The 16410-nt window shown below is 41.7% G+C and overlaps 1 protein-coding gene across 3 annotated transcripts; it reads right to left on the bottom strand.

Annotated features, from left to right (window-relative positions):
- Nucleotides 1-107: 107 nt before the first annotated feature.
- On the bottom strand, nucleotides 108-15066 carry ELAC1 (elaC ribonuclease Z 1). 3 transcript variants are annotated; one of them, XM_058557155.1, is made up of 6 exons: nucleotides 15012-15032; nucleotides 12292-12337; nucleotides 9050-9214; nucleotides 2124-2591; nucleotides 1933-1989; nucleotides 108-646 (listed from the first exon to the last, which is right to left on the bottom strand). In XM_058557155.1, the coding sequence occupies exons 3-6, from the start codon at nucleotides 9204-9206 to the stop codon at nucleotides 180-182; spliced, it is 1149 nt and encodes a 382-aa protein (XP_058413138.1). In that variant the 5' UTR covers nucleotides 9207-9214; nucleotides 12292-12337; nucleotides 15012-15032; the 3' UTR covers nucleotides 108-179. The 3 variants fall into 3 exon arrangements, with proteins under 3 accessions (XP_058413138.1, XP_058413137.1, XP_058413139.1); XM_058557154.1 differs by lacking the exon at nucleotides 12292-12337 and having other exon boundaries at nucleotides 15012-15066; XM_058557156.1 differs by lacking the exons at nucleotides 1933-1989; nucleotides 12292-12337 and having other exon boundaries at nucleotides 15012-15066.
- Between the last annotated feature and the right edge of the window lie 1344 nt (nucleotides 15067-16410).

Here is a 16410-nt window from a genome sequence, read left to right as displayed (position 1 = left end):
ATCAAAAAGCTTGTTCCCTCTCACTGCTGAGTCAGTTCAGCAATGCAGCTCCATCTTTTTTAGGATTATTAGGACCCAAATAATTTTAGACCAAAACAACAACAACAACAATAACAAACTGGACTGTTGGTTCAGTAACATATTCACAGACATGTCAGTACGCATTCAGAACACTGGTTTCATTTCTTGATCGGAATGCCAATCACCATAAAATCTTCCGCCAAAGTCACTTCTTGGAGATCTAACACTGATTCAGCTTGCTTTTTTAGTTCTACAATCCCATCTGTTTCTCCTTCTCTGGCCAAGGCAACTGGTTTGTACCTCTGACTGAAGTGAGTCAGAACCAGCCTCTTTGCTTGGCACAACTTTGCAAATGCTGCTGCCATCTGTGGCGTGCTGTGGCCGTGCTCCTTTGCTTTGTCCATCTGGGCGTCATCCAGGGTCGCTTCATGGATCAACAGGTCTGCTTCAAAGCACAGCTTCACTCCTCCATCACCCACAACCCCAGAACAGTCACCCAAAATGCAGATTTTTCTTCCAACGATAGGTTTTTTTAAGACATCCTGGGGAGAAATTGTAACTCCATTTTCCAGAACAACAGAAATTCCATTTTTCAGCTTCCCATAGGCAGGACCTGGCGGAACACCTAATGATGGAGGCAGATAACATCACATCATGGGAATGGAATTTATGACTTTTTAAGAGAGTCTGTTTCAACGGCACAGCAAATAGCAAATGCAAAGGGCATCCAATTCTTTTCATAATTGTTATAAATATTTTACTACTTGTGGAAAACTGGAATATTTATACTTTTTTAAAAATTCAGCATTGGCTATTGATATTAGCAATGCCCTAGTACTTAAAACATTTCCCAAGCACACATGTCAGATGAGTTTTAAGCTCTTAAGTCTCACTAAGACCTTATTACAGTCAAGATAATAGTCTTGATTCTCTGCTGTGCATGGGAATAACAGTTTTTGAAAGTGTTTTATTTAATAAGCTGATCTTTGGGTAAAATTAAAGAGGCCATTTAAATAATGACAAGGTACCTACAAACTGACTAACTTAATAAAAAATTGTTAGAGGGGATTATTTGGATCACAAGATCAAGGAGAATCTTAGACAATCGTACATAAATCAGTTTTCTTTCCACATTTACTAAACTGGGCTTCAATCTCATTTTAGTCTAGAAGAACACCTGATCATCACTCTGGACAATACTTACAAACATACAGAACATGATCACTAATTCCAACATAGATCATGTTTAAAGTATCCAAATACAATAGTATTTCCACAGGTTTTTAAATAATAAAAATATCTTTGGCCTAAGTCACTTTTCCTTATTATTTAGCATTTTGTTTTAGTTGGGGAAGAAAGAAGAGATTGTGTAAATAAAGAAACAAATACACAAAAACACTACCATGCTTTTTTACAGGCTCTGCCGTGGCCATGCCAAGGAAAGTGGTGATGCTGGAGGAATACGGGACCTGGACACTGCTTTGAGAGAGGTGCTGAAGACCCCCTTGCGCATGATGGCCCACCACGGAGGAGGTATGAAGCCTCAGATGGGCCAAGCCCATCCTTGTGTACTTGCTTCCAAGTGTGATGAACCCAGGTATGTAAAATTAGTTAAGGCGCAGCGTTCTGAACAATGAATTAACTTAGTCATGGTTGACTGAAAAGGCAACGTCGACAGAGAAGGAAAATCCTGAAAGTAATTGGTTGCAGTTGCAAGGTTAAGAGCTATGGCAAAAATTCTCAGGCCAAAGATGTCACTGGAAACACATTTGAAAAGGAAGACATGAAAAAATAAAAGCCTAAACCTAAGACAACAACCACCACCCTGCCAACCAAGACAGCATAAGCTGAAGATAAGATAGACTACAAATGTGCATCCAGGGAGCTGAAGAGAGAAGGATTCAAACATACTTGGTTTTTGCTTTGAATAACATCTTTTGGCTCCAAGGATTTCTCTCAATAAGCAAACTTTGAGCAAAGGAAGTAAGTGGAGAAAATGTCAGTTTTAGGCCTGGGAGACAGGAAAGGAAGGTTACTATGACACTTCTAACAGCCTCAGTTAACAACAGCTCAATTGATGAGTAGGGAAAAAAAACACTCACCGAGGTCTTTCAGTTTCTGGGCATTGAGTTTCCCTGGGCGTTTCTTCTCCATGACTGAAAACCCAAAGGAAGGTATTCGGTGAAAGAGGCGAAATGCTTTCACAACAAACTGTTCATCATCAACCAGAAGGTATGAGTTTTCTTCTGAGTCTAACAGGATAGTTCTTCCTTGTCCCTCTTTGGGAGGGCTGTCTGCTCTAGTCATGTGTACAAATTCTTTCAGTTCTTCTGTAGGACACTGATCCGCTGTAGGCACCAGCTCATGGACAACATAAGGGAAGACCAACTCCGTGTGAGAAAGTTCCATGGTTTGCCAGATAAAGTCTCGAAGCCCTGCAGGGCCGTAGATTTCGATAGGCTGTTTGGTGACCATGGAGCCACTCTGCAGGCTGATTGTGCAGAGGAGGCCAGGAAGGCCAAAGAAATGGTCTCCATGAAGATGCGTGATGAAGATCTTGGTAATTCTCCCTTTTGATTGAGGCAAAGAAATAAATTTGGGAATTTTTCAGAAATAAAAACCCATACAAAGCTACTTGCAACATGTGTAACAACTTAATAGAAAGCAGTAAAATGAATTTAGAAGCTCTACTTATTGCCATAAACTTATTTCTTTACATTTTTCTACATGATTCCAGAAGCAAGAAAGATAGGCTTTATTTCACCAGATGGTGTTAATAAGATATAACATTTTTCAAAAAATATTTTCAAATTACATAGTGTTACAGTTTTGAGTATTTTCCTACACATCCTCTTACTACACAAAAAAAAAGAAATAAGGAAGTGTACCAAAATAATTCACTTAAATAAGTAGATAGGCCTCAAGTGTCAAAAGCATCTGGCAGTTACACTGCCCCCTACTGCTCCCTCTGAGAATAGCAAATATGTACTTGCAGCAAAACAAATGTTCCCCTGGCTCCAATTGACTGGACCAGTGCCTGAACCCAAAACTGCCTTTTAAGGACTCTCTACGCTGGACAGAGATTAACTAACCAAGTCTGAGCCTGCTTGTCTGGGTGAGGTTGAAGAGGGAGGAGAAAAAGGAAGGAGGATGAAGGAGGGAGAAGGGGAGGAGGGAGATAAAAGGAGATAGGAGAGGAGCAGGGAGAGGGGAGGAGGTGGGCAACAGAGCCAGAATGTAGATCAGAGGGCAGATCCCCTACAGTGTTACTTAAAGGTACATGGACCCATCCCTTCCTTTCAGTCTGAATTAACACAACAGCTTTCTCAGTGCATATTGGCTTAGGCTGTAACTTGATTTACCCAATAGTAAACCGAATTTACTGCTGGTATGTGGCAAGATGCCACATCAGCATTTTTCTGAGATGCACCATAAGGCATTTTAAAAGTAACAATCACAATTAACACATTTTTAGTATAACAGAGGCTTCCAGTCCTAGCTCATGGCCCACCTATTTCAAACATTTGATACCATAAAAGAATAGGAACAGTTTATTGATGCCATAAAAGAACAGGAATAGTTTACTGTAAAGTGATTTGTTCTGTGACATCAAGGCAAAAGTGTTCTCCAAGCAAGTCTTCTCAGAGTTACTACACCAACCCAGGCCCTTGTGGCAGAGAACAAAAGACTGGGAAGAGGCTGATCTTGGACCTTGACAATCCCCAGGAGGCACTCTAGAAGTTCCCTCAATATACTCCTTTTTGTTTTCTCCTTTTAATCCTTGGTTTTGCTGTTTTTTGACTTCTAGAACCCTTTCATTTCCCCCTCCTGCTGTCCGGGCTGCCAAGGCAGCCCCAAGTGTGACGTGAGGCCTCTGCAGACAAAAGAAGTACAACGGTTGCTGAGTCCTGATCTCACGCTGACCTCAAAACTGCCATATCAGACTTTCTGGGCCCTCTCCCTATCTACTGCAAAACAGGGCCAAAAGTGAACACCAAAACAATCTGTGAACCCAAAGCAAGTGAGACAAATTAAGTAAAAAATTGCTTCCCACAGTTATCACAGTTTCAGGGAAGACAAACATTTCATTTTTCAAGAAATTTGATTTCAGAGGGAGAAGGAATGGCAACCACAATTATCAAAGGCAAGAGGAAACTATCAAATGAAGAAAGAAAAATGTAAGAGTTCCTTTTCATTTGAGAACAAGAAAGTTACCGGCGAATATGTCATCCACAGAGGACTGGAACACTAAGCATCCTCTAAGTGATGATGCAGTTGTATTTACTGCCAGAGGAAAATGGCAGACATTTTACTGCCAGAGGAAAATGTCTGCAATATATTGTTCATATATATTGTTCAGATGAAAAAAAGCAGGGTATACCAAGTGTAGCGTGATTCCATTTATGTAGAATTACATATACACACAAATACACCTACACCATTACCATATCTACATGTACAGAAAATTTACCTATGAGAGGGGGATTTAGGCTTTTCTTATTTATACTTCTCTGCTTTGTTTGAACTTTTACAAGCATGTATACTTTTTCTAATAATTTTTTTGTGTGTGTGTGAGGAAGACCAGCCCTAAGCTAACATCCAAACCTGGGCTGCCAGCAACAGAGTGCACGCACTTAACCGCTATGCCACGGGGCCAGCCCCTACATCTTGGTTTCTCTCAGTAACTCAATATGGACCTATCATTATTTGATTCATTGAAACTCACCTTGTACTACCTCCTGGGATAATAATATTTTGTGAGCTTCATGAGGAAGTACTTGCTGTTTATCCAAACATACTTTCAAGCTTCTAATATGCAAGGTCCTAACATGCAAGCATCTGATTAATAGGCACAGGTTTGCCATGTCTATTTCCTTCATAATTTTAAAGAGTGAGCTTAAGCTTTCTTTTTTTTCCCCTCAAAAATGATTATAAAAAGTATTACAAAAGTGTAATTAAAAAATGATTAGAAAAACAGGGCTGGCCCGGTGGCGCAAGCGGTTAAGTGTGTGCGCTCTGCTGCAGTGGCCCGGGGTTCGCCGGTTTGGATCCCGGGCGCGCACCAACGCACCGCTTGTTAAGCCATGCTGTGGCGGCGTCCCATATAAAGTAGAGGAAGATGAGCATGGATGTTAGCTCAGGGCCAGTCTTCCTCAGCAAAAAAAAAAAAAAGAGGAGGATTGGCATGGATGTTAGCTCAGGGCTGATCTTCCTCACAAGAAAAAAAAAAAAAGAAAGAAACCAAGATGTATTGAGGGTGCTGCATTCCAGTTTGAGACTGGGGGCTTTTGAGGTGCTAGGGAGTCATAGACAATGTTCTGGGATTACCATCTCTCTCTCCTCTCTGAGGCTAGGAATTTTTTTTTTAAGCCAATAAAAATCTAGTAAACTAAAGGTTCCCTTAGGCTTTATTTCATTTTATTTTAATTTTTTGCCAGGCTTAGCTTTGCAAACTGTTTACTTTAAAAAGATATAAAATAGCTATAAAATATTAGAGAAAAGGAATTGAGTTAGATAGATTTAAGGTGGTACCCCTGGCCCCCACCTCCTGGTGTTCACATCCTTCTATAATTCCCTCCCCTTGAGTGTGGGTGGGACTTGTGACTTGCTTCTAACCAGTAAAATATGGCACAGGGATACAATGTGATTATGTTACATTATAAGACTCCATCTTGCTAGCAGACTTGCTCTTGAGTTGCCTTCTCCCTTGCTGGCAGTAGGGAAGCAAGCTGCCATGAGGCAGAAACCCACATGACCAGGAACTTCAGGAGGCCACCAGGAGCTTTGGGCAACCTCAGTCCCACAACTATAAGGATTCTACCAACAACCTGAGTGAGTTCTGAAGCAGATTCTTCCCCAGTTGAGCGTCTGATGAGACCTCAGCCCTAGCCCATAACAGGATTGCAGCCCAGTGAGATCCTGAAGCAGAGAACCCAGCTAAGCCAGGCCTTAATTCCCTGACCCACAGAAACTATGAGCTAATAAATGCAAATAAGCCACTAAATTTGTAATCTGTTATGCAGCATTAAATAACTGATACAGGTATTAAATAAAAAGTAAAGACTTATCCCTACACTCAAACCTCTGGAACCCACACTTAACAGTTTCTGGTTTCTATTTTAATGACCCTGCCACTTAACCTCCTACTCTCTACCATGTTAAATATTACAGCTTCCACTCTGGCCTGTGCCTACCCTGAGAGTTCTCATGAAAGAAACCCCTGTGTGATCCAAGGGAAGTAAAGTATAGTACCTGCCCTCACCTCAGGGTTTCAACACAAGACAGTATATAATTAGGGTTGAACTGTATATACCTCAAGGCCATGTGTCCCAAGTGAGATGCATTATTAGCTCCTTCCTCCAACAGCTCTTTTCCTGACTCCCTATCTAGGTCTGGGACTTCACCACCTATAACTTGTAATAATGCTTCTCTTCTTCATACCCTAGGCATTCATCAGTCACCACCTCCTGTTGGCTCTACAAGTTATCTCTTAAATTGAGTCTCTCGTCTTCATCCCTATCCCCATGTCCTGCTTCAACATCCTCATCCTCTCTCTCTCTCTCAGATGAATGCAGCTGCCTTGAACTGGTCTCCCTGATGTTATTCTCTCTCCCAATACATTTGCCATTGGAAAACTGTCCTAAATCACAAATCAGACCATGTCGTTTCCCTGCTTAAAAACATTTAATGGTTCTTTATTGCCAATAGAATTCAGTCATGCACTGCCTAATGATGTTTCAGTCAATGATGGACTGCATAGACGATGGTGGTCCCATAAGATTAGTACCATATAGCCTAGGTGTGTAGTAGGCTATACCATCTAGCTTTGTGTAAGAACTGTATGGGAGGAAGAAATTTTCCTGTACCTTTCTAGGTTCTTCTGGCTGGTCTAAGAATTAAATTGACATGAGACTGATTAACAGGAAAAAAACAAACAAAACTTTACAACATGTATACATGAGAGAAACTCGTGGAAAACCGAGTAACTCACCAAAATGGCCAAAGCCCTCACCTTAAATACCATCCTCAGCTAAAGACAAAAGAAGATGTTGGGGGAGGGGAGAGTCAAGGGCTTCGAAGGGAAGGAAGGCAATTCACAGGTATGTGAAAAGGAGCAAACATTTGGAAAACAAGTGTTTGGCCACACAGAAATAGAAGAACACAGAGGGGAGCCCAACCAACAGGCCTTTCTAGGTTCCTCCCTGTCTACCACCTAGTTCACTTTATGCTAAGGTGATAGCTCACTTCCTGAGACAGGTTTTTAATCTGAATTCTTTTAGGCAGTTAAGGGGGCAGTAACAAGAAAAACTTTCTGAGTCTTTGTTTATTAAAAATAATTAACCTAAAATAATCTTCATGTTCAAGAGACATATTTTGGGGTGACAAATTTTGTTCCCCTTCAGTATACTCTATGATGTTTGCAGGCCTAATGACACATTTCTCAGAACATATCCTCATCGTTAAGCAATGCGTGACTGTAATAAGGCCCAAAACCTTAGCATACCATAGAAGACTTCACGGTCTGCCCTCACTTACCTTTTCAGCATTATCTCCCATCTATCCTAGCCAAGTATTCAATGTTCTCTCTGGATGGCTTAATATTCCCCAAACATGTCATTTCTCTCCTGGAAACTCCCTTACTTGTTGCTTACTTTGTTGTCTGTTCCTTGAATGTCCATCCCTACTTCCCTCCCCCCAGAGAAACTTCTGTTCATCTCTTAGATCCTAGCTCAATGATTACCACCTCTGGGATGCTTTCTCTGAACACACAGGTTCAGTTAGTATCTCCCCTCTTTTGTGCTCCAAAAGTACTTGGAAAACACCTCCATTATTCTACTTATCACATTACACTACAACTGTTTGCATGTCAGTTTCCACCACTAGACCAAGAGATCCTTGGATGCTAGAACTATCTTTCCTTTAGTCATCAAATGCCATGTACTGTGTCGAGTTATAGGAATAATAACTTCAATAACCACCACGTATCAATCCTAATAAGTGAGACCCACTGTACTAAAGTGCTGAATGTCTTATTCCTGTATTAATTGAACAGATACTTACTAGGCATCTACTAGTACATAAGTGATCAGTGAGGTTAGTATAGGGAGATACTGTACATAGAAACAACTATTTAAATAACATAATTTTAGATATTGATGATGCTAAGAAGTCAATAAAAATAGGATGGAGCAGCAGAATGACTGGGGTGAGGGAGGAACTACTTATTTCCTGGAGGTTCAGGGAAAGCCTCTGAAGAGATGGCATTTGAGCTAAGATTTAACTGATGAGAAGGAGACAAGCACACAGAGAAGGGATTATTATATATAATTCTCATAATATCTCTTCTAAGCAGAGTTTTCATCCCCATTTTCAAGATGAGGAAGGTAAAGCTTAAGTGTGCTGACCTGTTAAGGGCACAAGCAGAGACACAGCTGGGACCGGAACCCAGGTCTGCCTGACTTGGGGTGAGGCTTCTCACCACTGTCCTCCTCGGTCTCCCTGATGCTGGGCCTTTGCTCACTCCATTCCCTCTGGCTGGAATGCCCTTCCTCTCACCAGCCCAGGGAGTCCCTCCTCCTCCTTCAGTAGTTCACAGGTCACCTTCTCTGAGATGCCTACACTGACAACCCCAAGTGGAAAAGAATACCTCCCTCCTTTAGACATCTACTGCCCTTTGCATTCTTTCATGACACTCACAACTATCTCCTAGTAGAAATAAGTATGTAGACCGTACCTTTGCTTGGGCAGTGTCTATCTAATATGCCTGATGTATCCACTCCATCCTCTACCCTCTGAGCCTATGTAAATTCTTGCTCTCAACGTTTACAGGATGAATCAAAAGTAAATAAATGAATGAAGTTCAGTGGATGTGGCCAGATGACTGAGAACCCTCCAACTCTTGCCAGGGCTCTAGCACTAAAGGGGGATGCAACTGTCAGGGCTGTTTCTGAGCAAAGGCCCAAGGAGAGCCCAGAAAATGAAGCAGAACAAGAGATAGTCTTAATGAGATAGCTGAATGCACACTAACCTGCTTTAAGTTGGCTTTTCATAAGCTGTGTCTGGGTTCCTTCCCCACAGTCAAAGAGCCAGCACTCGCCCTCACACCGAAGGACCAGAGCAGAGGCACCCCGGGTTGGGGAGGGGTATGCTGCACCTGTCCCCAGAAACGTCACATCCATAGACATCTTCCACCCTGCAAAGGAAAGATCACCCAGGGATCATTTCACATCACTGCTCAAAATCACCAAAAACAAGTTCCCGTGAGATTTACTGTTATTTATTTTTTGGTTATTCAGAACAGTCTGGATTCCTGTTCTCTAACAGTTTTCCATAGGAATCCAAAGGAATATTTTAATAACTCTTAATCAGTTAAAACCACAAGTTACCAAACCTTATGGGACTGCTCACAAACAAATAAAAGAACAGCCAAACTCAGTCAATTAAAAACTATCGTTGAATTCCAACTATATGACATTCTGGAAAAGGCAAAACTACAGAGACAGTAAAAAGATGGGTAGTTGCTAGTGGTTTAGGGGGAGGGAGGGAAGGATGAAGAGGTGGAGCACAGGGGATTTTTAGGGCAGTGAAACTATTCTGTATGATACAGTAAAGATAGACACATGTCATTATACTTTGGTCAAAACCCATAGGTTGGGGGCTGGCCCAGTGGTGCAAGCGATTAAGTGCGCACACTCCAATTCAGCAGCCCGGGGTTCGCAGGCTCGGATCCTGGGTGTGCACTGACGCACCGCCTGTCAAGCCATGCTGTGGCAGCATCCCATATAAAGTAGAGGAAGATGGGCACGGATGTTAGCCCAGAACCAATCTTCCTCAGCAAAATAGGGGAGGATTGGCATCGGATGTTAGCTCAGGGCTGATCTTCCCCACCAAAAAAAAAAAAACCATAGGTTGTACAACACAGAAAGTGAGTGAACACTAATATAAACTTTAGTTATTAATAATGTGCCAATATTGATTCATCAACTGTAACAAACATACTACACTAATGCAAGATGTTAACAAAAAGGGGCGCTGGGGGGTGGAGTGAGGGAGTATATAGGAACTCTTTGTCCTTCCCACTCATTAATTTTTTTAAAAAGTCCTTCTAATCAACACTAAATAACAATAACAACTCTAGCTGAGATTCTGGGCAAGAGATGGGATTTAATTATGCTGACTAAGTGGTATCTCTGGTGCCCATGGTGATCAGCCCTTTCTCTGAACTATCATAAATATAGCAATGCTCTACAATACTCTACAGTAATGCTGACCCGTCAGAGTACAGCTGAGTGGATGTCTCACTCTCCTAAAAGACAGGGTCCATGACTGGTTAGGACTTGGGTTTCTGCTCTTGTAAGTGATCAGCAATAACCTGTTGAAAGTGTAGATTTCTGCCAACTCCTGGCATCTCTCTTTTTCCTTTCACTATTTCTGGGCACATCCGCTACCTCTGATATACTTTTGTGATGGGAGATGTGCATCAAATAGAATAAATGAGAATAAACTCAAACTTACACATAACCAATTATAGATTATCCATACTGATGGCAGGGAGGAAAACACATAAATAATTTTAAGAAAAAGTACTAAAATAAGAAAATTTGACAGAGAGCTAGATATACAATATATAAATATGCAAAACTATCAATAACTTTTCTCAGTCCTAGCAATAACCAGATAAAAATAAAAATGGGAAAAAAAATCTCATTCACAAGAGAAAAAAAAAAAAACCTTATAAAATCATTAGCAATAAAGTTAACAGGAAAGGAAAAGGACCTAAAAGACTCAAAGAAATGGAGATACACATTACGTTCCTTGATAGGAGGATTTAATAACACAGAAATGTTAATCTTTTCATAATTAATGTAGATCCATTTAATGCAAATTCTATCAGATTTCCAGTGGGATTTATCTTGGAACAAAAAATAATCCAAAGATCACATGGAAGAAAAAATAAATGTCTGGGAATGGGCAGGAAAATTACCTAAAGTAGTGACCAGTGACTTACCTTTCCAGATATCAACACTTACTACACTAATCAGGTATAATTAAAAGAGAATAATATTGGCACAAAAATAGAGGTGAAAGAGAGGGGATAGCTGAGAAATAAGCACAGATATGTATGGAAATCAATATATAACAAAAGTGTTAAAAGGGTGGTTTATTTAACAAACAGCACTGACATAATTGGCTATTTTTGCAGACAACAGTATGGGCCGGGGCCCATGGCCAAGTGGTTAAAGTTCCTTGTGCTCCGCTTCAGCAGCCTGGGTTCTCAGGTTAGGATCCCAGGTGCAGACCTACTCCACTCTCCAGCCATGCTGTGGCGGTGTCCCACACACACACGCAAAAAAATAGAGGAAGTCTGGCACAGATGTTAGCTCAGGGCTAATCTTCCTCGAGCAAAAAAAAAGAAGAGGATTGGCAATGGATGTTAGCTCAGGGCAAATCTTCCTTAGCAAAAAAAAAAAAAGTAAAGCAAGATTCTCACTTTGCATTATATATAAAAATATATTCCACGTGGTTTAGAAATTTAAATGTAAAAGGTCCAATAAAATATGTTCAAAAAAATTAGGAGAATATGTATATAACTTTGGGGATGAGAAAGCCCTTCTTGGCAAGATAGGAAACTCACAAATGAGAAAAAAATGGACATTTTCATTACATAAAAACTTTCATATATCAAGACTCATAAAGTCAAAGGACTAAAAAAACACCTGGAGAAAACTGTTTGCATTGTATGATAAAGGGTTAATGCCCCTAAGAAAAAGTTCATGAAAATGCATTAAAAAAAAACAAAAATAACTGATAGAAAAATAAGCAATGGATATATACAGGAAATTCACAGAAGAAACCCAAAACGCCAATAAGCATGAAAAGTGCTCAGTCTCCAGGTAGTTAGAGTAAAGGCAAATTAAAGAAACAAAGAGACACCATTTTTCACACATCAGCTGGCAAATATTAATGCTAGCTAGTGCTAACTAAGACAAGGGAAAAAATGTACTCTCACATGGTACTAGCGATGGAGGTGTGAATTGCTGTTATGTTTTGGGAGAGTAATCTGGCAATACACATTACCAATAACAACGAAGCTGCTAATGATAACACACTTTAACCCAGCAATCCCATTTTTGGTAATCTACCCTACAAAAATAAAGGATCTATGTACAATGATGTTTATTCTGGTACTTTTAAGGTGGCTACAATATGGAAGCAATTTGAGTGTATGTCAATAGGGAAACACCTGAATATTTTATTGCACATTCATACCACGAACTATTTATTCTGCAACTAAGTCAGGTCTGCAACTCTTGTCCTGGAGGGATAACAATAAGAAAAGTTACAGATAGCTATGGCATGATCTCACTTTTAAAACAATGCCCTAAACCCCTACATTTATATAAGACAGAGCAAGTCTGGTGTGGAAGGATACACATCATATTGTTAATCTTGGTTATCTCAGGGGTGATTAAAATGGTGGTGGAGAGGGAATTATTAATTTTTCTTTTGAATCTTGGGATTGTTTTTGGTTGCAATGAGCAGCATTTATCTATTTAATTTATTTAATATTTTTAAATGATGATTTTTAAAAAATGTCTTAAGTCTGAACATGCTTTTCTAATTATACATCACCTAATCTTTCTGTCCATTTGGGGACACAGTCAGCTCCCCATCCTCCTCGTGCACACATGTGGTACATCTCTCCAACCCATGCACAAGCCTTGAGGTTACTGCTAGTGTCCCTTCCATGTGCTACTCCACATTTTCACTTCCAAGATCAAGCCTTCCTCTGATAATTAAGTAGTTTAATTTGCAGAGGCTTTCCTATTGGACTGCAGTTTGAAAGAGAGGTGAGAAGTAAACAGAATGTAGAAAATTAAAAATATTAAAAGTTAACAAATGCAGAAGGAATAATAGGATATAATCACTTTGCAATCCCTAACAAAGAATGCATCTAGGCCAGTGGTACATAACATATTAGAATCACCTGGAGAGCTTTTAAAACATATCAGTGATTGGGCTCCATCCCAGAACAATTAAAATCTGCGAGACATATGTTTTAGTATTAAAAAAAAATTCTTCCCCTGATTCTAATGTGCAGTCAGATTTGAGAACCACTTAGTGAAAGGCTAATGGAGAACTATAATGGATGGATCAGGCTGACCTGAATGCACTAGTCAACTAGCCAATCTTTTTGAAAAACTTTTTATTATGAAAAATTTCAAACACACACAAAAGTAGAGACATTAGTATAATGCATTGCCACATACCCATCACCGAGCTTCAACAATTATCAACTCATGGCCAATCTTTTTTCATCTATATCCCCCACCCATCATCTATGGATACTTGATAAGTGGTATTGGGTCCTTCCACCAGGAAGCACACACTGGCTGGCTGGCTGTCTTTTTTGATGTTAGCCACTACTGATCATTGCCAGGATCCATTATTTCGTTAGGGGTTTCCAAAAGGTGATATTCTCTCATTCCTTCTGCAGTTATTAGCTGGCATCCTTCTGTAATTCTCCAGTCAATTATTTAGCTACCCCACAGTACAAGTTTTACTGAAAGTTCCACTGATCAATCTTAACACCACAAGAGAGACAAGACCTTATCTAATGGCCGATGTGATGCAATATGAAGTACACAGTAACGCTATGAGATTTTCTTGCCAAAAAGTGAACATGCATCTGAAAAACGCTGTAATCTAAATACCAGTTTATTAAAGGGCACCACAGGGATGGAAAAAGCAAAATCCAGTGTGCAGGAAACTTTACACGACAAATGACTTGGTTTCTGCAACAAGTAAAATACAAGAAAAAAATAAATAAAACAAAGGGGGGGATAAAGAGATTAAAAGAGAGGGAAGAGACAACAACCAAACGTAACATGTGTAGCTTGTTTGGATCCTGATTTGGACAAACTGATAACGGGACGGAAAAAAAGAGACAACTGGGGAATTGTGAATGCTGACTGGATAGATGATAACATTAAATGCTTATTAGATGAATAACGGCTTTGTTTTAAAAAGGAGTTACTGTGCTTTATAAACGGAAGTATTTAACGGATGAAATGGTACATTTTAGATTCGCTTTAAAATAATCCAGTGGGGGTGAGGGTAACAGATGAAACAACATTGATCATGAGTTGGGAATTCGGTACACTATTCTCGTATATATTTGAAAGTTTCCATAATAAAAAGTTTAAAAAGAAGCCAAATAATCAAAAATCAAAATCCTTCCACTAGGTTGGGAAGTAATCAGCATTTAATCAATGGTTCATGTTTAGTGACATACACCACTTTAGACACTAGAAATTAAAAGCGACCAAACTCGATTTGGTCCCCGTCTTCTTGGACCAGAAAACCCAGCCGCTTCCCTTCTCATGACTGTGATCCACCTTGGACGAAGTGCATATTCCGGTCGAGAACCTAGCACAGGACCACAGTACTGTCACTTGACACTCTGGGCCAGTGGTTCTCAGTCCTGGCTGCGTATCACAGTCACCTGGTGATTCTGGGGCTCAGCATTTGGAAGGCCTCCCAAATGACGCTAAAGGCAGCCAGGTTGAAAAGCAGTTTCCCGGCAGGCAGTGCCAACCCTGCCATCACCCTGTGGTGTAGGTAGGGCAGATACTGCCACCCTCCATTTTAGAGATGATAAAAGAACCGTGACCCGGAGAGAGAGAGTGGGCGGCCAAAGCAGAGTCAGGGCCAGAAGCCAGGTCTCCGACCACTAGCGAGCCCAGGCTCTCCTCCAAGTCACTGCCAGGCTCCCCAAGGGAGGGGTGGGCGGCGGCCGGAGCGCCGGGCGGCGGCGGCGGCTCCCGCCTCGAGGAGTGGAGGAGGCGCGCCCTCGCTCCCCCGGGCCCCGCCCGCGAGTCCGGAGAAAGCACCCGCCCGCGCGGCTCAGCCCACACGGCAGACGCGGGGGAGGCCGCGGCGGCGCAGCCCCCGGCCCGCCCCCCTCCGGCGCGCCCTGCCCCACTCACCCACTCCCCCAGGCCCGCAGCAGGAGCCGAGGGAGGCGCAGGCTCGCAGCGCGGCCCAGGCGTCCACGGGGCAGCGACGGGCGCAGGCGGAAGTGCGCCGCCGGCCGTGTCCGCGCGCGGCCGCTCTAGGACGCGCCGGAGGTCCGCGCTCGGTGGCGCCCAGCCAGGGGGGCCGCGCCGGGAAGCTCGGCGCGGGCTGGGGACGCCGACCCAGGCCTGCAGTGGGTCCCTCCCCTCCTTCCCTAGCCCCCATCAGTTCTCTGGGTGAAATGGTGGCGGTAACCCGTGAGGACCACAGCGCCCAAAGTGAAAACATTTACTGTTCCGCTTTTTGTTTTGTGTGTAATGTTTTCAAACAAGAGTATTCCCCTTGATGCTTTGCTCATGCCTATGTTTGTGTAATTTCTATTGTTGCATTGAGATGAATCTCTTTTAATCACTAAATCTAAAAGTTGAAGCTTGCGGTGCCTTAAGAGGAAAAAGCAACGTGCCTTTGAATCCGAGTTCGTAGCAGCATTGCTATAGATCTGAGTCTGGTCTATTCCACTTTTCTATTCTCGGGATACCTGGAATATTTGCTTAAAATCTGAAGCTGCCTGTGCTGGACTCAGACAAGCATTGAAGATGTGTGTGTTCACTCTTAGCACACAGCATAGCCTGCTGGACGGGCAAGTGAAAAGCCGGGGACTGCTGAGTGCAGAATCTTCACGTGGTGATTACAAACCACAAGGGGAAAAGACACATTCGGTTTATATTCCAACTTATAAAAAGGTATTTCAAGCTCCTGTGCAGTGCCAGATGCACTGATTTTTGTTCGACGTACTCGAGGTGGTCAAAATATCCAGCAGCTTCATAACAGGAAGAGAAGGGCTGTGTCTGTGGGGTTTTTGAAACTACCAGGAGAGAGATCGAGAACCCTTTCCCCTCACCCCACCCCACCCGACTGCTTTGCTCAATAAGCCATTAGGTAATTTACTTTGGGGCCTCTTCAGAGCTTTTATTTATTCAAGTATTAATTAAGCTCAGACTTTGTGGATAGTATCATTTTTATGCAGAGAGAATTTTTAAAATATGTAATGGCTCCTGGTTTTAGGAGCACACACTGAGGTTGGGAAAATCTATCAGGAAACAGTCAACTAACAATATGAGGGAACAAATGAGAAGACAAAATGCGTGATAAGAATATGGAAGGAGGGAGAGTACTAGCTATGAGATTAGTTAAGAAGAAGTAGGACTTGAGCAGGGTCTTGTAGGATGGTTGAGAGTTACATTAATGTTATTGAAGTAAAAAAATAAGGTGGATTTGGTCTGGTGGGGTCTGATTTAGCAAAGTATTACACACCAGAACTTGAACTTTATTTATCTGACCCTTGCCTAGCTGAGAAGTGCTCAAGAAGAC

Source organism: Diceros bicornis, chromosome 16, assembly GCF_020826845.1.
Source record: "Diceros bicornis minor isolate mBicDic1 chromosome 16, mDicBic1.mat.cur, whole genome shotgun sequence".
NCBI classification, from domain to species: domain Eukaryota; kingdom Metazoa; phylum Chordata; class Mammalia; order Perissodactyla; family Rhinocerotidae; genus Diceros; species Diceros bicornis.
This window is presented reverse-complemented; position numbering and strand designations above follow the sequence as displayed.

Excerpts from the sequence above, each read along its gene's own strand:
- ELAC1 (XM_058557154.1), bottom strand. The coding sequence starts at position 9,206 with ATGTCTATGGATGTGACGTTTCTGGGGACAGGTGCAGCATACCCCTCC. Across the intron at positions 2,592-9,049 it reads GAAAAGCCAACTTAAAGCAG|GGAGAATTACCAAGATCTTC; the intron begins GTTAGTGTGCAT and ends CTCAATCAAAAG. Across the intron at positions 1,990-2,123 it reads CCAGAAACTGAAAGACCTCG|TTTGCTTATTGAGAGAAATC; the intron begins GTGAGTGTTTTT and ends CTTTGCTCAAAG.